The 23,521-nt window shown below is 45.2% G+C and overlaps 2 protein-coding genes across 3 annotated transcripts in view; both read right to left on the reverse strand.

Annotated features, from left to right (window-relative positions):
• The window catches only part of LOC141106885 (uncharacterized), a 152,563-nt gene that overhangs the window by 43,575 nt on the left and 85,467 nt on the right, over nucleotides 1–23,521 (reverse strand). The window lies entirely within an intron of this gene.
• Nucleotides 8,456–16,874, reverse strand: LOC141105137 (uncharacterized). Of its 2 annotated transcripts, none has more exons than XM_073595014.1 (5): nucleotides 16,803–16,874; nucleotides 14,144–14,263; nucleotides 13,366–13,503; nucleotides 13,156–13,279; nucleotides 8,456–9,525 (listed from the first exon to the last, which is right to left on the reverse strand). In XM_073595014.1, exons 2-5 carry the CDS (start codon nucleotides 14,225–14,227, stop codon nucleotides 8,627–8,629), a joined length of 1,245 nt encoding a protein of 414 aa, XP_073451115.1. In that variant the 5' UTR covers nucleotides 14,228–14,263; nucleotides 16,803–16,874; the 3' UTR covers nucleotides 8,456–8,626. The 2 variants fall into 2 exon arrangements, with proteins under 2 accessions (XP_073451115.1, XP_073451114.1); XM_073595013.1 differs by having other exon boundaries at nucleotides 8,456–9,528.

Below are 23,521 nucleotides of genomic sequence, written 5' to 3' on the forward strand. Positions count from 1 at the left end.
CACAATATCTCTGGAGGTTCTCGTCTTTCCAAGTCATGATATAGATAGTGGTAGTTAGTCACATTCAACTAGACTTGTTTCTGTAAGTTTGAAGATGTTTCACAGCTCATCCTTCTTTAGTACTAAACAGTTTAGGACACACACCCCGGTATTTCTATCCACAGGGGTCACCTTACTCCAATCACCTTGGAATGTGTCAAGGCAAAGCTTGATCATCCATGAACAGGATGAGAGGGTGTCGGACGTTGGTGGAACTGATGTGTTCTAGTTACCTCACCCAATCCCTTGATATTAGAACGTCTACCACTTGTGTTATTTCTTCAGTTTATATGGCTGTAGGTGTGAAACAGCATTATATGTGGGCGACATGATGTTGAAATGAAGGATAAATACTGTAGAGTGGTGGAGTCAAGATGACGCTACTACATATATCCCCCGTAAAGGGGAAAGGCACAGTACGGACCTATGGTAACCAGATCCCACTGTTCAAGATGAAAGTCCATCTGAGAAAAGAAACACAAAGTGGTGATGAGTGCCAATATTTTCCTTGTAGGACTAACGCAGAACAGTATACCAAAGATGCACGTGGGACACCTTTCGCATGGAGCGTGCTCACCAATGCCCGAGACCAGGGGGGACTGCGGTCATGTGAAAAGTCTATAATTGATTGCGTGCCCTGAATTATCCCTAACGCGTCCCCAATGGGTTTTCAAGGTTGTAGGGCACTTTACTTCACATTGGTGGACTTGCCCAAAAGGCGATCCGTTTCTGGTCCCAGGTGTATACAGTGATTAAACCATCTTGGCTGTGTCCCCGGCGCGTAACGCGTGGGAAGCTTTATTACGTGAACCTATAGCAGCTTTGTCCAAACACCAGTGGAGATGGGTGGACTTTGTTTTCCTGGTGGCCTGCCAAACATTGGCTAAGGCCCAGCGTCAACTGTTCCTCCACCTAGCTGAAGTTAAGCATGGACTCATAGGAACCACGGTGCATGAGAAGCTCACTTCCATTCTGAATGACAGGCATGCCCAATTCCTGAAAGTAGAAGAACCATGGCTTACACATAATGCTGATTTGCACCTGGACCATTCTTTGCTTTCAACCTGAAAATGCTGAAGACTCCATTGTGGTGACGTGGTGGTCTCCCATGGGGCCCTCCCTTCCCCTCCTAACCCCCACCTCTCCTCTTTCTTTTCTCTCTTCTTCTTTCTCCTCACTTGTTGTGGTCTTGCTTTTTTCTTGGTTTTGGGCTCTTATTTTCTTTGAGCCCCCAGCTTGTTCTGAAGGGGAATCCTGCTCCCACCATAGGATTGGCGGTGGCCCCAAACCATCACGAGACGCAGACCCCGCAAGTTCAACTGATCCACTACACAGCTGTCTGTTTGAGGCTTGGCTGTGAGGCCTATTCGTCCGTTATTGTATCAGTAGCCGTTCTGTATTGCGCTGCTCTCGCAATTTTTTGACCCATTGGCCCCCGTATTGTATTGTGTTATATGGATCAGTTTTCTCACAATTTTTTTTACATATTACCTTTTTGTACTGAGATCTTGTGCTGTATGTTATTTTGAAAACCTCAAATATTTTGTAAAAGAAAAGTCTAACATTAAGGCAATTCCCCAACTTAGAGATGAGCCATAACAATGGGTGGAGTAAAAGTGCAGAATTCATCTGAAAAGTACTGTCCCGGCCTGGGTCCCTACAAACTTGAGGTAGGTTGCATTAGGAGGCACATCGCTGAGCCCTTGCCCTCTTCTCCAATCCAGTGTGCTTCTCTTACCTCACTCCCAGTAATGGGGTCCCGCCGTGCACATATCGCGGACCTCATGAGTAACACGTATTACCTCCTGCTTCACCGTACCCTTGTCAAGAGGGCCATAGATCTCCGTAATGTGGTTTTGGTTTCATTTGCTACTGAAAATGGACTGCTAGGGAGGGAGCCAGGATATGGACACCTACATCTATACCAGGTACCACCCTAATGACTGATTGCGCAGTAGACTATCTTCGACCTTGGTTACCCATGGCAACTTTGTTCCTCTTCTTGCTTGCCTTGTTGAGTAGACCTTTGGTAGAGACTTGACTTCATACCCCGTAGTGCAGGGATATGCAATTAGCAGACCTCCAGCTGTTGCAGAACTACAAGTCCCATCATGCCCCTGCCTCTGGGTGTCATGCTTGTGGCTGTCAAGAGTCTTGCTATGCCTCATGGGACTTGTAGTTCTGCAACAGCTGGAGGTCCGCTAATTGCATATCCCTGATGTAGTGCTTTACTAACCGTGGTGCTTTTGATTCGCCAGAACCAACATACACCCCTTTATCCTCTTAAGGACCGAGCCTCTTTTTGACACTTGTTTTTTACAAGTTAAAATCAAATTATTTTTTTTTTTGCTAGAAAATTCTTAGAACCCCCAAACATTATATATAGATATATACATCTATCTATCTATCTATCTATCTATCTATCTATCTATCTCTATATAGATAGATAGATATATAGATATATATATCTATATATATATATATATATATATATATATATATATATATATATATATATATATATATATATATATATATATCTCTATATATATATCTCTCTCTCTCTCTCTCTATATATATATATATATATATAGATATATCTATATATATCTATATCTCTCTCTATCTATCTCTCTCTCTCTCTCTCTCTCTCTCTCTATCTATCTATATATATATATATATATATATATATATATATATATCTGTATATATATATATATATATATATATATATATATCTATATCTCTATAAATCTCTATCTCTCATTCTCTCTCTCTCTCTCTCTCTCTCTCTCTCTCTCTCTCTCTCTCTCTCTCTCTATATATATATATATATCCATATATCTCTATCTCTATCTATCTAATATATATATATAATGTTTGGGGTTTCTAAGTAATTTTCCAGCAAAAAACAAAAAAATTGATTGATTGTATTGTATAAAAAAAATATATATATAGATATACATACATAAATTTTTTTTCCAACACGCTAGTGAATAACATGGCGGCTGTTGCAATACTTTATTGCACACCGTATTTGCTCAGCGGTCTTAGAAGCGCAAATTTTTGGGGAAAAAAATACACTTTGACTTAAAAAAAAATTAAAAAAAAGTAAAGTTAGCCTAATTTTTTTTTTATATATTGTGAAAGATAATGTTACGCCAAGTAAATTGATACCCAACATGTCTCGCTTCAAAATTGCGCCCGCTCGTGGAATGGCGACAAACTTTGACCATTAAAAATCTCCATAAGCGTCTACAGGTTACGAGTTTTGAGTTACAGAGGGGATCTAGGGCAATAATTTTTGCTCTCGCTCGAGACCTCACATGTGTGATTTGAACACCGTTTTCATATGCAGGTGCGACTTACGTATGCGTTCGTTTCTGCACACATGCTCGGCGGGACGGGGTGTGTTTAAAAAAAACATTTTTCTTATTTATTTTTTATTTTGTACACTGTTCTTTTTTATAAAAAAAAAAAAAACTGTCACTTTTATTCCTATCACAAGGAATGTAAACATCCCTTGTAATAGAAAAAAAGCTTGACAGGTCCTCTGTAATGTGAGATCTGGGGGGTCAAAATACCTCACATCTCATATTTACACTAACATAGGTTGGACTTGATGGACCTTGTGTCTTTTTTCAACCTCACCTACTATGTAACTATGTATGTAAATAATAATAAATAATAATAATAAACAATAAAAAAAAATTATCATTTGAGAAAAAAAAAAAATGGGCCCTTTAAAGCGGAATTCCACCCAAAAATGGAACTTCCCGCTTTAAGGGAGGTGACCCCCTGACATGCCACATTTGACATGTCATTTTTTTAGGGAGGGGGGGGGAGCGGATACCCTCTTTTTAGAGGGTCCCAGCTCCCACTCCCTTCCAGAGCACCGCAGAACCGGGAGGGAGATCACCTCTCCCCCCCTCCCTCTTGGCAATCATCTGGGACACGTCACAGGTCCCAGATGATTGCCCAGCCAGTCACGGCGTGCGGATCGCACATGCGCAGTGGGTGCCCGGCTGCGAAGCCACAGCCGGGTGCCCACAGTTACAATGCCGGCGCCGCAGAGAGGAGGGGGGAGACGAGCAGGGGAGACGAGCGGGGCTTTGTACGCCTGCATCGCTGGACCCACGGGACAGGTGAGTGTCCGATTATTAAAAGTCAGCAGCTGCAGTATTTGTAGCTGCTGACTTTTAATTTTTTACGCAGAACTCCGCTTTAAGAGCTATGGGCGGAAGTGACGTTTTGACGTCGCTTCCGCCCTGCACTGGTATGGAGACAGGTGGGTGGCCACCTTCCCCTCGCTCGTCTTTATACCCAGGAAGGACAAGCAGCCGATCGCCTCCGCCGCTACCGACGGCTCCCGTAAGCCGTGGAGGGCACCCTCTCCCGCTGCCCATAAAAGTGATCTTGCGGCGAATCCGCCGCAGAGACCACTATCATCGGAAACCGGACCGGAAGAGGATACCGGGGTTATGGCAGCTAGCTGCTGCCATAACAAAGATGTCCCTCTTCAAAGTTAGGACGTATATCGGCGTGCGGCGGTCCGGAAGTGGTTAAAGCAATACATTTGCTTGAAAATAAAAAAATCTTCTCAACATCCCAAAGAAATAAAAAAATATATATTTTTTTACACATGCAAGCATCAAGGTTTCGTCAGGTTTCTTTATTCTTTTCTTTGTTACTTTACATAGCAAACATAAAAATAAATCCAATCTAATTGGACAAAAGGTTTCGACATTTTTAATTTTTTTTATTTTATTCAAATAATTTAAACTGTTATATTAACTATGGAGATGTAACAAAAAAGTAAGCAGGTTGATGCAACAGAGGTAATAACAACAAGTAAAGACTACATAAAGTTATTTTGCCAAGGAACCTTGTCCATCATCAGAAAGGAAGTAGTCTGCAAAAACGTTCACGGATATGGAGTGCTTGATTACTGGGACGAGTGCGAGTCACCTAGACAAAAAAAAAAAAGACAAAAACCCTCTGGCGGGACTTTGAAAGGCGATAGCTACAAAAATTGTATATATAGACGATAAAGATAAAAAGTATAAATCTAATGATACAAAGTCTAAAAACATGAATACATAAAGAGTTGATATCACAAATATCCAAATTCAATGATATGAAATCATAGGAAACCACTCATTTACCATCACTCTTGTATAAATATACAGGGTGAAGCTCTACGCGTTTCAAGGTTGTAAGTTGTTGACCTTGAATGTAAAGTAACAAAGAAAAGAATAAAGAAACCTGATATGATCATAGGAAACCACCCATTTAACATCACTCTTGTATAAATATACAGGGTGAAACTCTACGCGTTTCAAGGTCAACAACTTACCACCTTGAAACGCGTAGAGCTTCACCCTGTATATTTATACAAGAGTGATGTTAAATGAGTGGTTTTCTATGATTTCATATCATTGAATTTGGATATTTGTGATATCAACTCTTTATGTATTCATGTTTTTAGACTTTGTATCATTAAAATTTATACCTTTCATATTTATGGTCTATATATACAAATTTTAGAGCTATTGCCTTTCAAAGTCCCGCCGGAGGGTTTTTGTCTTGTTTTTTTTCTATGTATTTTTAGGGATGTGGGCAATCTCTCCAATTCCCCACTAAAGTTGAGCTATTTCATATTGAGTGCTAGTCACATGACCTCGGGGGGGGTTCATTTGAAAACAGTTCCGGAGATTCACCAGACACATTTCTCCTTTATCCTTAGAAAATGATGTAGAGCACAGCACGCCAAAACGACATTGACTGCACGATCAACTTCCAGGTGCATTGATGTTAATTAAAAAACACGCCCTTTTTCTGTACAGATACCAAAAGCTCGCGCCACCATTCGGCGAGCTCTACTCAGCTGATAATTAAAAATGCGTTTCCTCCTTATTGTACCGAGGTACACCGCATTGTTCAGAACTTCACCAATAGGGAACCGCCTCTGACCCCCCCCCCGCGTTCTTCCTCGTACACCACCATGAGATCCCAAGTAAGATCTATAGGAGATCCATCCTACCTCTCTTGCTCACAGCGGCAAAAAGTTGCATCCCTCTATTCTGGAAGCAGACACAGCTGCCGGGAGTGTCCGTCTGGTTGAAAAGAACAGCTGAAATCAACGAAATGGAGGACTTGGTGGCCACGCATAGGGGGCCTCAGAGAGGAATACCTCAAGAAATGGTTTTGTTGGCAAGAGTTTGCTGTAATCGGAGGAACACGCTGAGCTGACGATCTAACTCCCTTGGGAGTGGAGACACATGAGACGGGCCCCCCCCCCCGGACACTGACGGAGAGAATGGAAGGCGATTCCCCCCCCCCTTCTTTAACCTTTTCTTCTCTGGCTTTCCTTTGCTACTTGGCCCTAGGGTCACATTCACCTCTCTTCAGCTAGAATAATTCTGGGTGCGGATACCTCCTTGACCTCGAAGCCCAATGTATAGTCCAAGATTACCGTATATACTCGAGTATAAGCCGAGGCACCTAATTTTACCACAAAAAACTGGGAAAACTTGTTGACTTGAGTATAAGCCTAGGGTGAGAAATGCACAGCTACTGTAAGTGAAAAGAAGGTCAACAATGCCCATTTGCAGCCTCACTGTGCCCATTTGCAGCCATAGGTCCCCCGAACTTCAAACTCGGTAGTTAAGGGTTCTAGATGCCCCCTAGCTGCAGCCAAATTTGGGTGCTGCTGACTTTTCATTTCCCCCCCCCCCCCCCAGGCGAAACTCTGCTTTAACTCTTTAAAATATGTGTAATTATTTTTCTTACTTTTTGAATTCTTTCTGAATTGTTCACAATTTTGTATTGAAAAAAGTGTGAAGCCCTAAGGCAGTAGATCCCTGGCCAATCCCCAGACGACATCCTATTGCTGACAAAACGCGTAGGGTGGAGCCTTGACGGTGACGTCATCACGTTCGTTCTTTTGAGACGGTGGATGGGCGCGCGATATTGGAAATAGAGCGAGTTGGTTCGGATAATGTCAAGCAATTTTCTGCAGCAGAGAATGACATTTTCCGAACCGATTTCGGGGCCCCGTATCTCGGGGCCACTTGGTGCTAGGAAACCTAGCTTTGGATATGTTGAAGTGCTATTCCATTGGGTTTGCACACCAATTTGGGGTTCCTAGCACCAAGTGGCCCCAAAATCAGTCAACTGTGTCCATCTGCAGCATTTCGGGACCCTTTGGGTCCAGAGACCCCAAATTTTGCTACAGCTAGGGGCATCTAGGAACTGGGGTTCCTAGCACCAAGTGGCCCCGAGATACGGGGCCCCAAAGTTGGTTTGGAAAATGTCATTCTCTGCTGCAGAAAAGCTGCTTGACTCCAGTATAGGCCGAGGGGGGGCATTTTCAGCACAAAAAAAAGTGCCAAAAAACTCGGCTTATACTCGAGTATATACGGTATATGTTATATTTTCTGCTTTATTGTGAAATGTGTTTACGTGGACTGGCTTGACGAGTTGCACTATAGCTTTTACAATGATACTGAGGTCTCTGTATCACTGTATGCCATTTCTAAATAAAGAATTTCCTGGAATGGAGACCATGCCTTGTGTAGGGCCCGAGGAAGTAGGTGGATAAAGCAAATGCCTCATCTCCTACAAATGACTAAAGGCAGATCTGGTCCAGCAGATTGTGGCATGTCGAATTCCCCATATTGGAAACGCCGACCCATCACAGAATTTACTAAATATTCTAGAATCTCCTGAACTTCCATGGGCCCCCCCAACATCCACAGCTATAAATTTCATATTGGCATCACCGAGTCCCAGCAGAACAATTGAAAGATATTTTTGGTGGTTGAAGAAGCGGGAACCAGGATTTGGGTGGCTTGATGAGACGGACATGTTTACCATCTAATGCCCCAATGCAATTTGGGAAGTTAGTTTTCCCCCCCAGAACTCATCATCTATTTCTTCCCACAGACTGGATGTTGGTTCTGCCATTACTGAGTGTTTTTCAGTTCTTCCCACCAGGACGAGAAAAGTGTCATGCACAATTGTTGACAACAGTTGAGATTCCCATTAAAAATTGATGGTGAAACTTACAGAATTGTAACCATCTATCAGCGGAACAGATAGTGGGGTAGGTAAGCCACAGTTGCGGTCTCGCCATTAGTCTCACACTACTTCCTATATCGTGCGCCCATCCACCGCCTCGAAAGAAAGAACGTGATGACGTCGCCATCACGGCTCCACCCTATGTGTTTTGTCGGCAATAGGACGTCGTCTGGGGATTGGCCAGGGATCTACTGCCTTAGGGCTTCGCACGTCACCGTCACGGCTCCACCCTACGCGTTTCGTCAGCATTAGGACGTCGTCTGGGGATTGGCCAGGGATCTACTGCCTTAGGGCTTCACACTTTTTTTCAATACAAAATTGTGAACAATTCAGAAAGAATTCAAAAAGTAAGAAAACAATTACACATATTTTAAAGAGTTAAAGCGGAGTTCCGCCTGGGGGAAAAAAAGAATTAAAAGTCAGCAGCTACGAAGACTGTAGCTGCTGACTTTTAATACAAGGACACCGGGTCCCGGTGTCATTTATATCCATTTGCATTGGGGACTCAACACGAAAAAGGACGCTCTCCTGGGTGGCTTCTCTGGTGGGTAAGAAGGTCTCCTTTCCGAGTGAAACTTTTCCCGCACTCTGCGCATGAAAAAGGACAGTCTCCCATATGTCTTCTTTGGTGGGTAAGAAAGTCCGCTTTCCGCATGAGACATTTCCCGCACTCTGAACACAGAAAGGGACCCTTGCCCTTGTGACTCCTCTGATGCCTGAGAAGGTCCGCTTTGTGTATGAAACATTTCCCGCACTCTGAACATGAAAAGGGACGTTCGCCGCTGTGGCTTTTCTGGTGCCTAAGAAGATCTCCTTTCTGGATGAAACACTTCCCGCACTCCGAACATATAAAAGGGCGCTCGCCTACGTGGCTTTTCTGGTGCGTAAGAAGGCTTCCTTTCTGAGTGAAACATTTCCCGCACTCGGTACAGGAATAAGGGCGCTCGCCCGTGTGGATTCTCTTGTGCCTAAGAAGGTCTGTTTTTTGGATGAAACATTTCCCGCACTCTGAACACGGAAAAGGGCGCTCGCCTGTGTGGCTTTTTTGGTGTCTAAGCAGGTCTCCCTTCTGGATAAAACATTTTCCGCACTCTAAGCACGCAAAAGGGCGCTCGCCGATGTGACTTTTCAGGTGTGTGAGAAGGTGTCCTTTCCAAGGGAAGCTTTTCCCGCACTCTGAACACGGAAATGGGCGCTCGCTGGTGCGGGACCCTTGATTTGGTGAAATTATTTTTTCCATTTGGAAACCTTTAAGGCCTTCGGGACTCATCAATATTTTCTCATCAGCTCTGTGATGTGGAATTCGGGGAAGAAGCTTTTCTTCTGCAACGCCGCCGTCTCCTGTATTGTAATCTGCCGATGAAATCTGGCGTCCCTCCGAGGAGTTCCCCACATCGAATATACCTGCTGGAAAAAAAGCAAATCGATGATAAAAGCACATTCAGGCTTCATGTTTTACAGTCAGGAGGAATCGTATGTGTGGCAAACAGTCCTCCTGCCTCTAGGGGGCATCTGCAAAAGGCAGCAGGTTTTTGTGCGGTACAGGGAAACGTGTTACTGCGCTGAACCTGATGTCAGCAAGCCCTACATGTGGTCTGTAGGTTGTAAATATCCTCCCCCTCAAATTTCCTCCACCAATCCTCCCTCCCAGCACAACCCCCCCCCCCCCCCAATCACCTCCTAGCACAACCCCCCCCCCAATCCCCCCTCCCAGCACAACCCCCCCTCCCCAAATCTCCCTTCCCAGCACAACCCCTCATGCCTCCTCTTACCACAAATCCCCCTCCTACCACAAACCCCCCCCCCCAATCCCTCCTCCTAGCATCCCTCCCAAATCCCTCCCCCTTGTAGCACAACCCCCCATATGACTCCTCCTAGCACAACCCCCCAAATCACCCTCCTAGCACAATCTCCCCAAAGCCTTCCTCCTAGCTTCCCCCCTCCTAGCACAACCCCTCCCCCCCAAATCCCTACTCCTAGTATCCCCCCCTCCTAGCACAACCCTCCCCCCCAATCCCTACTCCTAGTATCCCCCCTCCTAGCACAACTCCCCCAATCCCTCCTCCTACCACACCCCCCCAATCCCCCTCATAGCACAACCCCCCCAATCCCTTCTCCTAGCATCCCCCCCCCCCCCAAATCCCTCTCCCTTGTAGCTCAACCCCCCAAATCCCTCCTCCTAGCTTCCCCCCCTCCTAGAACAACCCTTTCCCCCCCAAATCCCTACTCCTAGTATCCCCCCTCCTAATACAACCCCCCCAAATCCCCTCCTTCTAGCACCCCCCCAATCTCCCCTCGTAGCACAACCCTTCCAATCCCTTCCCCTACTACAATCACCTTCCCCCAATCTTCCTTGTAGCACAACCCTCCCAATCCCTCCTCCTAGCTTCCCCCCTCCTAGCACAACCCCTCCCCCCCAAATCCCTACTCCTAGTATCCCCCCTCTTAACACAACCCTCCCCCCCCAAATCCCTACTCCTAGTATCCCCCCCTCCTAGCACAACCCTCCCCCCCCCAATCCCTACTCCTAGTATCCCCCCTCCTAGCACAACTCCCCCAATCCCTCCTCCTACCACACCCCCCAATCCCCCTCGTAGCACAACCCCCCCAATCCCTTCTCCTAGCACCCCCCCCCTCAAATCCCTCTCCCTTGTAGCCCAACCCCCCAAATCTCTCCTCCTAGCTTCCCCCCTCCTAGCACAACCCTTTCCCCCAAATCCCTACTCCTAGTACCCCCCCCTCCTAATACAAACCCCCCAAATCCCTCCTTCTAGCACCCCCCCCAATCTCCCCTCGTAGCACAACCCTCCCAATCCCTCCTCATACCACAAACCCTCCCCCCCAAATCCTCCTCCTAGCACAACCCCCAATCCCTCCTACCACAAACCCTCCCCCCCAAATCCTCCTCCTAGCACAACCCTCCCAATCTCTCCCCCTACTACAAACACCCCCCCCCGATCTCCCTAGCCTCCTAATCCCTCTTCCTACCACAACCCCCCCAAATCTCCCTTGTACCACAACCCCCCCATCCCTCCTCCTAGCATCCCCCCCTCGTAGCACAATCCCCCAAACCCCCCTCCTAGCACAACCCCCCCCAAATCCCTCCATCTAGCACCCCCCCTCCTAGCACAACCCTCCCAATCCCTCCTCCTACCACAAACCCTCCCCCCCAAATCCTCCTCCTAGCACAACCCCCAATCCCTTCTACCACAAAGCCTCCCCCACAAATCCCACCTATAACCCCCCCCCCAAATCCCTACTCCTAGCACCCCCCTAAAAAAACCTCCTAGCACAACCCCCTCAGAATCCTTCCTTCTACCACAAACCCTCCCTCCCCCAAATCCTTCTCGTAGCACAACCCCCCTTCCCCAAACCCCCCCCTCCTCCTAACACCCCCCCTCAAAACCCCCTTCCAAGCACAACACCCCAATCCCTCCTCCTACCACAAACCCCCCCCCCAGATTCCCCTTCCTAGCACAACCTCCCCAAAGCCCTCCTTCTACCAACCCCTACAGGAGTAGAGAGAAGGAGAGAGCCAGGAAGTGTGAGTTGTGCTCTCTCTCTTGAACCCCCCCCTCTCCTCTACCCCCCTGTACATTCTGATTTGAGCCTGATCCTCTGTTACCTCCTGAGATAGAGAAGGGAGGAGAGTACTGTACTCCGTGTACAGAGGAGGCAGAGAGCCAAGAACATCTCGGGTGGACAGCTTGGCTTTCTGTTTTGTTGGCAATAGTACAGAGGAGGCAGAGATTTCAGCCCGCACCTCCTCCCGGCTCTCTCCTCCTCTCTGTACTATTGCCGGCAAAACAGAAAGCCAAGCTGAACACCCGACATGTCCTTAGCAACCTATGACATCATCGGTTGGTAGGATGCAGACAGGCTGCCAGCTTAGCTTTCTGTTTTGCTAGAATAGAACAGAGGAGGCAGAGAGTTCAGCCTGCACCTCATTCCGGTTCTCTCTGTACTATTACCAGCAAAACAGAAAGCCAAGCTGGCTGCCCGACATGTCCTTAGCAACCGATGACATCATCGGTTGGTAGGACGCAGACGGGCTACCAGTTTAGCTTTCTGTTTTGCTAGGAATGGAACAGAGGAGTCAGAGATTTCAGCCCGCACCTCCTCCCGGCTCTCTCCTCCTCTCTGTACTATTGTCCGGCAAAACAGAAAGCCAAGCTGGCCGCCCGACATGTCCTTAGCAACCGATGACATCATTGGTTGGAAGGCCACAGGCGGGGGGTGTCAACTTGGCTTTCTGCTTTGCCGGCAATAATATAGAAAGGTGGAGATAGCTGGGAGGAGGTGCGGGCTGAGCTCTCTGCCTCCTCTGTACTATTCCTAGCAAAACAGAAAGCCAAGCTGGTGCCCCACCCACGTCCTACGAACAGATGATGTCTTTGGTTGCTAAGGACATGTCGGGTGGTCAGCTTCGCTTTCTGTTTAGCAGGCAATAGTACAGAGAGGAGGAGAAAGACGGGAGGAGTTGCGGGGCTGAGCTCTCCCGGCACCCCGGTTGAAAAACATTGGAGTAGACAATCATCGGGAATAAACATATTACACAGACTATGGTGACTATTTGTAAGAGATGTGCAAATGTTTTATAACGAGACCCCCCTCCAGTGCTTACAGAGGTTCATCTATGGACATCGTTTGTAAGCTGGAGAAAGCCCACTTTTCAGTACTCCGATGTCCTGCTGGGGGGTTTGGCTACCTTACTGGGGAACAAGTGCCCCTTTATTACTCAGAGCACCATCACCCTTCTCTGTGCCAACAGGGCATGCAACCTCAATGCAACAGATTATAGGGGTCTTCTCCTTGTACATGACATGGTGCTGGGACTGACTTCTAAACCCTAAAAGAACCAAGGAAAAGCTGATGGAAGAGACTACAGAAATGCAGAAGGAAAGGAGGAGAACACAACAGAAACACGAGGAGAAGAGATGTTGGCTTTGAGAGTCAGCACATCCAAGGGAGCTTCCTCTTCAAAATATAATGGACACCTCTACTTTTATCATTCATAATCCAGTCTCCTCTTACCCGGTGATGTGAGGGGCGGCTGATTCTCCATCATGACGTCCTTGTAGAGATCCTTGTGTCCTTCTAAATACTCCCACTCCTCCATGGAGAAATAGACAGTGACATCCTGACACCTTATAGGAACCTGACACACACAATGATACAGTCACCATCCAGACACATCCCTTGTCTGTTACTGGATAATGTCCCAGAATTCCCAGCACCGCTCACCTCTCCTGTCAGCAGCTCCATCATCTTCTTGGTGACTTCTAGGATCTTCTGCTTCTTGTTGCTCTCTAGTATCGGGGAGGACTCATGAGGACAGTTACTAGGAGGTATATTAGATGTCCTTTTTACAACTTTATAATCCTATTAAAAACATACACAGCAATTTTCACCGTGTACATTCCCAGAATCCTCCTCACCTCTCCGGTCAGGTCCGTGTTTTATTAATAAAGATAAGAGTGATGTCATGTGACCTCCCAGAATCCTCCTCACCTCTCCCGGTCAGGTCTGTGTTTTATTAATAGAGATAAGAGTGATGTCATGTGACCTCCCAGAATCTCCTCACCTCTCCGGTCAGGTCTGTGTTTTAGTAATAGAGATAAGAGTGATGTCATGTGACCTCCCAGAATCCTCCTCACCTCTCAGGTCAGGTCTGTGTTTTATTAATAGAGATAAGAGGGATGTCATGTGACCTCCCAGAATCCTCCTCACCTCCCCGGTCAGGTCTGTGTTTTATTAATAGAGATAAGAGTGATGTCATGTGACCTCCCAGAATCCTCCTCACCTCTCCGGTCAGGTCTGTGTTTTATTAATAGAGATAAGAGTGATGTCATGTGACCTCCCAGAATCCTCCTCACCTCTCCGGTCAGGTCTGTGTTTTATTAATAGAGATAAGAGTGATGTCATGTGACCTCCCAGAATCCTCCTCACCTCTCTGGTCAGGTCTGTGTTTTATTAATAGAGATAAGAGTGATGTCATGTGATCTCCCAGAATCCTCCTCACCTCTCCGGTCAGCAGGTAGATGATCTCCAGGGTGAGGTCTAACATCCTCCCAGTCAAGTGACTCCCCTGGCTGTCCATCCTCATGGATGTGGTCACGTGATCTGTTTAGGACTTTACTTTCTGTGGATAGATATTAAATGAGTATTACAGAAGATCAATCATCAGAAAAAAGCCTGTTAAATCCCCCAGGGATCCCTGTGACCATAGCACTTGTTAAAATTCAGGTAATGGATGTAAAAAAATAAAAAAAATTCACCTTTCTATTCTGTCATTGCTGGCTGTAGCTCCCCCCCCCCCCCAGAAGCCTAAAATAATGGGAGAACCATGGGGGGGGGGGGGGGAGGAGAAGCTGCAGCCGGTAACAAGTCTCATCTTCTCTCCATTCTGTATCTCTATGTATCCTCATCTCTCCTATTCAGTGATCATAGAGTCTGGAGTTGCAGCCTGCTATTCATTGCACAGAGAAAGTGGACACTGTCAGCTTGTGTGGTCAATGACTGAAGCTGGATAAAAGGGGCTTCATTCACAAGAACACAAACTGACAACAACACACAGCGGATACTACACTCATCTGAGACCGCCTAGGATAATACCTTTATTGTATAAAAATAATAGTGTGTGACTGTGGGGGGACATTGGAGCGTAAGCTCCTCTGGTAAAGAGACTGAAGTGACTGGCTCAGTGTTCTCTGTACAGCACTGCGGTATATGTCAGAGCTACAGTATCTCACAAAAGTAAGTACACCCCTCACATTTTTGCAAATCTTTTCTGCTATCTTTTCATGTGACAACACTGAAGAAATGACACTTGTCTACAATGTAAAGTAGTGAGTGTACAGCTTGTATAACAGTGTAAATTTGCTGTCCCCTCAAAATAACTCAACACACAGCCATTAATGTCTAAACCGCTGGCAACAAAAGTGAGTACACCCCTAAGTGAAAATGTCCAAATTGGGCCCAATTAGACATTTTCCCTCCCCGGTGTGATGCGACTCGTTAGTGTTACAAGGTCTCAGGTGTGAATGGGGAGCAGGTGTGTTAAATTTGGTGTTATCGCTCTCACTCTCTCATACTGGTCACTGGAAGTTCAACATGGCACCTCATGGCAAAGAACTCTCTGAGGATCTGAAAAAAAAAAAGAATTGTTGCTCTACATAAAGATGGCCTAGGCTATAAGAAGATTGCCAAGACCCTGAAACTGAGCTGCAGCACGGTGGCCAAGACCATACAGCGGTATAACAGGACAGGTTCCACTCAGAACAGGCCTCGCCATGGTCCACCAAAGAAGTTGAGGTCACGTGCTCAGCGTTATATTCAGAGGTTGTCTTTGGGAAATAGACGTATGAGTCCTACCAGCATTGCTGCAGAGGTTGTAGGGGTGGGGAGTCAGCCTGTCAGGGCTCAGACCATACGCCGCACACTGCATCAAATTGGTCTGCATGGCTGTCATCCCAGAAGGAAGCCTCTTCTAAAGATGATGCACAAGAAAGCCCGAAAACAGTTTGCTGAAGACAAGCAGACTAAGGACATGGATTACTGGAACCATGTCCTGTGGTCTGATGAGACCAAGATAAACTTATTTGGTTCAGATGGTGACAAGCGTGTGTGGGGACAACCAGGTGAGGAGTACAAAGACAAGTGTGTTTTGCCTACAGTCAAGCATGGTGGTGGGAGTGTCATGGTCTGGGGCTGCATGAGTGCTGCCGGCACTGGGGAGCTACAGATCATTGAGGGAACCATGAATGCCAACATGTACTGTGACATACTGAAGCAGAGCATGATCTCCTCCCTTCAGAGACTGGGTCACAGGGCAGTATTCCAACATGATAACGACCCCAAACACACCTCCAAGACGACCACTGCCTTGCTAAAGAAGCTGAGGGTAAAGGTGATGGACTGGCCAAGCATGTCTCCAGACCTAAACCCTATTGATCATCTGTGGGACATCCTCAAACGGAAGGTGGAGGAGTGCAAGGTCTCTAACATCCACCAGATCCGTGATATCGTCATGGAGGAGTGGAAGAGGACTTCAGTGACAACCTGTGAAGCTCTGGTGAACTCCATGCCCAAGAGGGTTAAGGCAGTGCTGGAAAAATAATGGTGGCCACACAAAATATTGACACTTTGGGCCCAATTTGGATATTTTCACTTAGGGGTGTACTCACTTTTGCTGCCACTGGTTTAGACATTAATGGCTGTGTGTTGAGTTATTTTGAGGGGACAGCAAATTTACACTGTTATAGAAGCTGTACACTCACTACTTTACATTGTAGACAAGTGTCATTTCTTCAGTGTTGTCACATGAAAAGATAGAAGAAAATATTTACAAATATGTGAGGGGTGTACTTACTTTTGGGAGATACTGTATATAAATGTATAATAATAATAGTGTGTGACTGTGGGGGGACATTAGAGTGTAAGCTTCTCTGGTACAGAGACTGATGTGACTGTGGGGGGAGGGGACATTAGAGTGTAAGCTCCTCTGGTACAGAGACTGATGTGACTGGCTCAGTGTTCTCTGTACGACACTGCGGTATATGTCAGAGCTATATGAAGGAGCATCTGTTGGAGATAAAAGACATCACAGTGACAATGGAGGAAGAGGACGGAACATGACGGGGAGGTTTACTGGGTGTAAATATAAAATAAGATCTTATTACCTCCTCTGCTGCCAGTTCCAGCAATGTCTCCTCTCTACTTCCTCCCGACTCACCTCTCACCTGGAACTTTCCTGTTTATACTGTGACATCACTTCCTGTCTGTGCATCGCACTCAGTATAACTGAAGTCACCATCAAGCGGAGACTAGAGGAACTGCAGCCTTTACTCCAGAATTACTTTAATGCAATGGTTCTCAACCTCAATCCTCAAGTACCCCCAACGGGACATGTTTTGGGAACTTCCCTTAGATAAAATAGCTCTTATAAATACCATGTCATTGATATTGTTTTAAAGCAGCTGTGCAAAGTGAAGTTAAACCTGAAAACATGGCCCGTTGGGGGTACTTGAGGGCTGAGGTTGAGAACCACTGCTGTAGATCCGTGTTTCGCAACATTTTTTCGGTCAACGCTAATAAGGAGAGCCGGCAAAACTGTAATCCTTGAAGTGTCGTTTATTGGTACATCAGAGTGACAATAAAACAATAAAGCTGACGCGTTTCGGCAATAGCCTTAGTCGTAGCTGACTCAAGGCGCCCTTTAACCACTGACAGACCAGCCGCCGTTGTTTTACGTCGGTACTTTGATGCTAAGTATCGTTCTTCTTATTATCATTATTCACGATTTATATAGCGCCAACAGTTTACGCAGCGCTTTACAATGTAGAGGGGGGACAACACAATTACAGTACAGTTCAATACAGAAGGGACAGGGGGGCCCGGCTCGTAGAGCTTAAATTCTAAAGAGAGAGGGGGTGGTACAAAAGGTAATAGATGCGGGGAATGATTTGATGGGGGTGGCTCGGGGACAGTTGTTAGGTGGGCGTGGGATAGGCTTCCCTGAATAAGTGAGTTTTCAGGGATCTCCTAAAGGTGGACAGGGTAGGGGCTGATCGAACATACTGGGGCAGGGAGTTCCAGAGCATGGGAGAGGCTCTGGAGAAGTCCTGAAGGCGAGCATGAGAGGAGGTAACAAGGGAGCTAGAGAGCAGGAGGTCCTGGGAAGAGCGGAGGGGACGATTTGGGTGATATCTGCCATAACCCCGATATTTTCTGAAATGGCGGGTGGTCCACTGTAAGATAAAAGTGGTCTCTGCGAGATCACTTTTATTGGCGGCGGAAGAGGTGCCCCCCTTCCTGCCACGTTCCGGTTGTCTCCACCGCTTACTGGAGCCGCTGGTAGCGGCGAAGACGATCCGGTCCTTTCCCCTCAGAGGCTGGATTTCGAGTGAGGGAATGATGGGCCCCACTTGGCTCCATACCATCGGATGACAGAAGGGACGTCAAACATCACTTCCGCCCAATGGTCTTAAAGGGTTGAGGTCAGGACTCCGTGTGGGCCAGTCAAGTTCCTCCACCCCAAACTCGCTCACCCATGTCTTTATGGACCTTGATTTGTGCACTGGTGGACAGTCATGTTGGAACAGGAAGGGGCCATCTCCAAACTGTTCCCACAAAGTTGGGAGCATGAAATTGTCCAAAATGTCTTGGTATGCTGACACCTTAAGAGTTCCCTTCACTGGAACTAAGGGGCCAAGCCCAACCCCTGAAAAACAATCCCACATCAGAATCCCCCCTCCAGCAAACTTTACACTTGGGCACAGTGCAGTCAGGCAAGTACCTTTCTCCTGGCAACCGCCAAACCCAGACACGTCCATCGGATTGCCAGACAGAGAAGCGTGATTGGTCACTCCAGAGAACACGTTTCTAGAGTCCAGTGGCAGCGTGATATACATCACGGCATCCGACGCTTTGCATTGCACTTGGTGATGAAAGGCTTGGATGCAGCTGCTCGGCCATGGAAACCCATTCCTTGAAGCTCTCTACGCTGTGCTAAACCTGAAGGCCACATGAAGCCTGGAGGTCTGTAGCGGATGGACTTTCACAGTACCACGCCTGAATTCAGCGAGCTCCTCCTCTCCTCTACATCTTTCACAAATGTTTATAGACGCCGTCTTGCATGCCTAGGTGCTTGATTTTATAGACCTGTGGCCATGGAGGTGATTGGAACACCTGAATCCAATGATTTGGAGGGGTGTCCCAATACTTTTGGCAATATAGTGTATACACACACCAGTGTTAATTTTGACATCAAATTTCGATTTTAGTTAAAATGCCATTTTAGTTTGTCGTATTTTAGTCATCTGAATTGTTTTCGTTTTAGTCGTATTTTAGTCAACGAAATTAACACTGTGTTGGGGCAGGGCTCAGCCCTTCCTTCTCAGAGCTGGCCGCTCAGCTGTCCGCCAATTGCCAGCTCCTATCTCTCCACAGTTACTCAGCTGTTGATGATATCCTGCTCGTCAGTCCTGGCTACTTAAGCAGTTCAGCCCAGTGGATCTCTGCCTTCGCCTTGGTCAACATCACAGAGACTATCTCCTGCAATCCTGTTTAAAGACTTGCTTTGCTGACATCCCTTCTGGCTCCAGATCCTGCTTGCTGTTCCACTACATTGATCCCTGACTTCTGGCTTGGCTGACTATCCGTTCTGGTTACTGAACTCTGGCTATGTTTTGACTACGCTTGTTCTTTTTACTTTTATTATTAAACAAGTGTGATTTAACTGTACTTCTGTCTCGGTCTGATTTCATGGTTTCTGACACACTGATACACACACACAAGCTCTGCTTGTTTAAAAAAAAAAAAAATTTTTTTTTATACAATCCATAGACAATATCATAACGAAACTAAAAAGAAATTTTTTTTTTCCCTACACTGTTCAGTGTGTTATTTTAAAACAACATTATGTTACTATGGGCCAAAAATTATACATTTTATTCCTTAATTTGTGCCGTTTAGGCGGTCCGATCTGGTTCGCCTGGCAGTTTTTCAGAACCTTCATTCTCCTCTATGGAGTGGCGGGTGTAAGTGGATATGTGTCTCTTTACACCGGCCTGCATCCAATCTGATCCACTAAAAACAGACGAATGGGGGTCCATTGTCCTTCCATCTCGCAGATCGGATCAGGTGGCAGTCGGGTGTAAACGGAAAAGGCAGTCTGTTTACATTCGATTGCCCATAGAGCAGAGCGGACCAGACAACCCACCTGCTCAGCCGGGGGATTAGTGGGCAGATTTCCCGCTGGGCAAGTGGACTCCTGGCGGAGTTCGCCCCGTGAGAAAAGGGGGTCATAGAATGACACTAAAATTCTGATTCTGGTACAAAGCACTGCAAAGTTATTTACAAATGAATGAAATGTGTTGTTTTTTTTTCAATCATGTGCATTTTTTAAACAACACTTAAAAAAAAAACCAAACAAATCAAACAAAACAAAGTATAAATAATAATAGTTAGAAAATAAAAATGAATTTAAAAAAAGCAAGAAAAAATTAGCTATGGGGTGAAGGAGAAGAAGGTGTTAATTAGTGCTAAAAAAAAAACCCCAAAAAATTATAAATACTAATATATAATACTAAAAAATAGAAATATACAAAACAATAACAAGAAAATAAAAGCTATGGAGTGAAGGGGAAGAAGGAGTTAATCAGTGCTAATAAAGAAGTAAACAAAAAAAATTTACAAGAAAGAAATAGCTATGGGGTGAAGGAGAAGAAGGTGTTAATTAGCGCTAAAAAAAAAAAAAAACTCAAAAAAAGTATAAATACTAATAGTTAAAGAATAGAAATAAACAAAAAATTAGCAAGAAAACAATAGATATGGGGTCAAGGAGAAGTAGGAGTTAATTAGGGCGGATAAAGAAATAAACAAAAAATTACCAAGAAATAAATAGCTATGGGCAGAAGGAAAAGAAGGTGATAATTGGCGCTAAACCCCCCCCCCCAAAAAAAAATATAAATACTAATAGTTAAAAAATAGAGATAAACAAAAGATTATCAAGAAAATAATAGCTATGGGGTGAGGGGGAAGAAGGAGTTAATTAGCGCTAATAAAGAAATAAACAAAAAAAAAATTCGCAAGAAAGAAATAGCTATGGGGTGAAGGAGAAGAAGTTGTTCATTAGCGCTAAAAACTCCCAAAAATTATAAATACTAATAGTTAAAAAATAGGAAAAAAAAATTTTTCAAGAAAATAATAGCTATGGGGTGAAGGGGAAGAAGGAGTTAATTAGCGCTAATAAAGAAATAAACAAAAAAAATTTGCAAGAAAGAAATAGCTATGGGGTAAAGGAGAAGAAGATGTTAATTAGGGCAAAAAAAAACAAAAAAGTATAAATACTAATATTTAGTAAAGATGTAAAGATAAAGAATAGATAAAGAATTAGATAAAGCAAAAAATTTGCAAGAAAATAATAGCTATGGGGTCATGGAGAAGTAGGAGTTAATTAGGGCGAATAAAGAAATAAACACAAAAAAAAAAAAAAAAAAAAAGCAAAAAGAAATAGCTATAAAGTGAAGGGGAAGAAGTTAATTAGCGCTAAAAAACACAAAAAAGTATAAATACTAATAGTTAAAAATAGAAATAAACAAAAAAAATTATCAAGAAAATAATAGCTATGGGGTGAAGGGGAAGAAGGAATTAATTAGCGCTAATAAAGAAATAAACAAAAGAATTAGCAAGAAAGAAATAGCTATGGGGTGAATGAGAAGAAGGTATTAATTAGCGCAAAAAAAAAAAAAAAAAAAAATTAAAAAAAAAAAGTTTAAATACTAATAGTTAAAGAATAGAAATAAACAAAAAATTAGCAAGAAAATAATAGATATGGGGTCAAGGAGAAGTAGAAGTTAATTAGGGCGAATAAAGAAATAAACAAAAACAATTTACCAAGAAAGAAATAGCCTGAAGGGTGAAGGAGAAGTAGGACTTAATTAGCGTGAATAAAGAAATAGACAAAAAAAAGCAAATCAGGGGCAATCAAAGGGGTTAAATGTGTTCCCTGCAGGTGTGCTCTAACTGTATGGGGGATGGGCTGCCTGGGGAAACACACAGATCTGTCTTCCCGCATAGCAGAAATACAGGATCTGTGTGATCTCCCCTGTCAGAACGGAGATCTGCCTTGTTTACACAGGCAGATCCCCGTTCTGTCACTGAGGGGAACGATCGCAGGTGGCCGGCAGACATCGAGTCCGCCCCACCCCCTGATTGGCTCCCCCGCTGGCCAGTGGGGGTGCGCAAGAAAGAAAGAAATATCTATGGGGTGAAGGAGAAGAATATGTTAATTAGTGCAAATTAAAAAAAAAAGTATAAATACTAAGAGTTATAAAATAGAAATAAACTAAACATTTTCAAATAATAGCTATGAGGTGAAGGGGAAAAAGGAGTTAATTAGCGCTAATAAGTAAAAAAAAAAAATTGCTAAAAAGAAATAGCTATGGGGGGGAGGAGAAGAAGGAGTTAATTAGCGCTAATAAAAAAAAAGTAAGTATAAATACTAATAGCTAAGAATTTAAATAAACACAAAAACTCTGCAAGAAAATTATAGCTATGGGGTGAGGGGAAAGAAGGGGTTAATTAGCGCTAATAAATAAATAAATAAAAATTGCTAAAAATAAATAGCTATGGGGAGATGGAGAAGAAGGTGTGAACATTGTGAACAATGTTTATAAACACTGTTCTGTGCATTTTTTATGATAGCGGCTGTAGTAGCTGTCATTTTGACAGCAGAGAGTTGCCAGCAATTGAGGCCAGCGGAATGGCAGCACTGAAGAAGAAAAGGGTGTGCTATGTAAAACCCATGTACTTCAATAAGTAAGAGGTGGTGATGGTGTCCCCGCCTGAGGATCTCCACAGTCTTCTTGGCTTGTAGTGTAACAAAGATGGAGATTAAAACGCCACACCTCTGCCAAGTGGTCCAAATACGACTTTATTCCCAACTTAGGGAGGAAATCCAATGAGTATCAAATGCTTTTCAGGGGTCCAAAAACACCCCTTTATCAGGGCTTGATGGAAAACAATGTGAATGGACTAGAAGCAAATTGAACAAGGCCTGTGCCAAACCAGCTGCCGACAAGGCTCATGACTGTAATCACACTGGATGAAATAACATTAACAGTTCACCACCACCCAATCCACCATTTACTCAGCAGAACCACCGCTCCACCACCACCAAACAACCCACCCACTCTACCACCACCACCCACTCCACCATTTACCCACCAGAACCACCACACAACCCACCCACCCTACCACCACCCACTACACCATTTACCCACCAGAAACCACCACCACCAAACAACCCACCCACCCTACCACCACCCACTACACCATTTACCCACCAGAACCACCACCACCAAACAACCCACCCACCCTACCACCACCCACTCCACCATTTACCCACCAGAACCACCACTTCACCACCCCAAACAACCCACCAACCCTACCACCATCACCCACTCCACCATTTACCCACCAGAACCACCACTCCACCACCTCCAAACAACCCACCCACCCTACCACCACCACCTACTCCACCATTTACCCACCAGATTCACCACCAAACAACCCACCCACCCTACCACCACCCACTCCACCATTTATCCACCAGAACCACAGCTCCACCACCTCCAAACAACCCACCCACCTTACCACCACCACCCACACCATCACCACCAAACAACCCACCCACCCTACCACCACCCACTCCACCATTTACCCACCAGATTCACCACCAAACAACCCACACCCAACCACCACCCACTTTACCATTTATCCACCAGAACCACCACCAAACAACCCACCCACCCTACCACCACTACCCATGCACCATTTACCCACCAGAACCACCACTCCACCACCTCCAAACAACCCACCCACCCTACCACCACCA

This window comes from Aquarana catesbeiana, linkage group LG08 (assembly GCF_042186555.1).
Source record: "Aquarana catesbeiana isolate 2022-GZ linkage group LG08, ASM4218655v1, whole genome shotgun sequence".
In the NCBI taxonomy this organism is placed as follows: Eukaryota; Metazoa; Chordata; class Amphibia; order Anura; family Ranidae; genus Aquarana; species Aquarana catesbeiana.

Excerpts from the sequence above, each read along its gene's own strand:
- LOC141105137 (XM_073595013.1), bottom strand. The coding sequence starts at position 14,227 with ATGAGGATGGACAGCCAGGGGAGTCACTTGACTGGGAGGATGTTAGAC. Across the intron at positions 13,280-13,365 it reads TGGAGCTGCTGACAGGAGAG|GTTCCTATAAGGTGTCAGGA; the intron begins GTGAGCGGTGCT and ends TGTGTGTGTCAG. Across the intron at positions 9,529-13,155 it reads GCCGCCCCTCACATCACCGG|CAGGTATATTCGATGTGGGG; the intron begins GTAAGAGGAGAC and ends CTTTTTTTCCAG.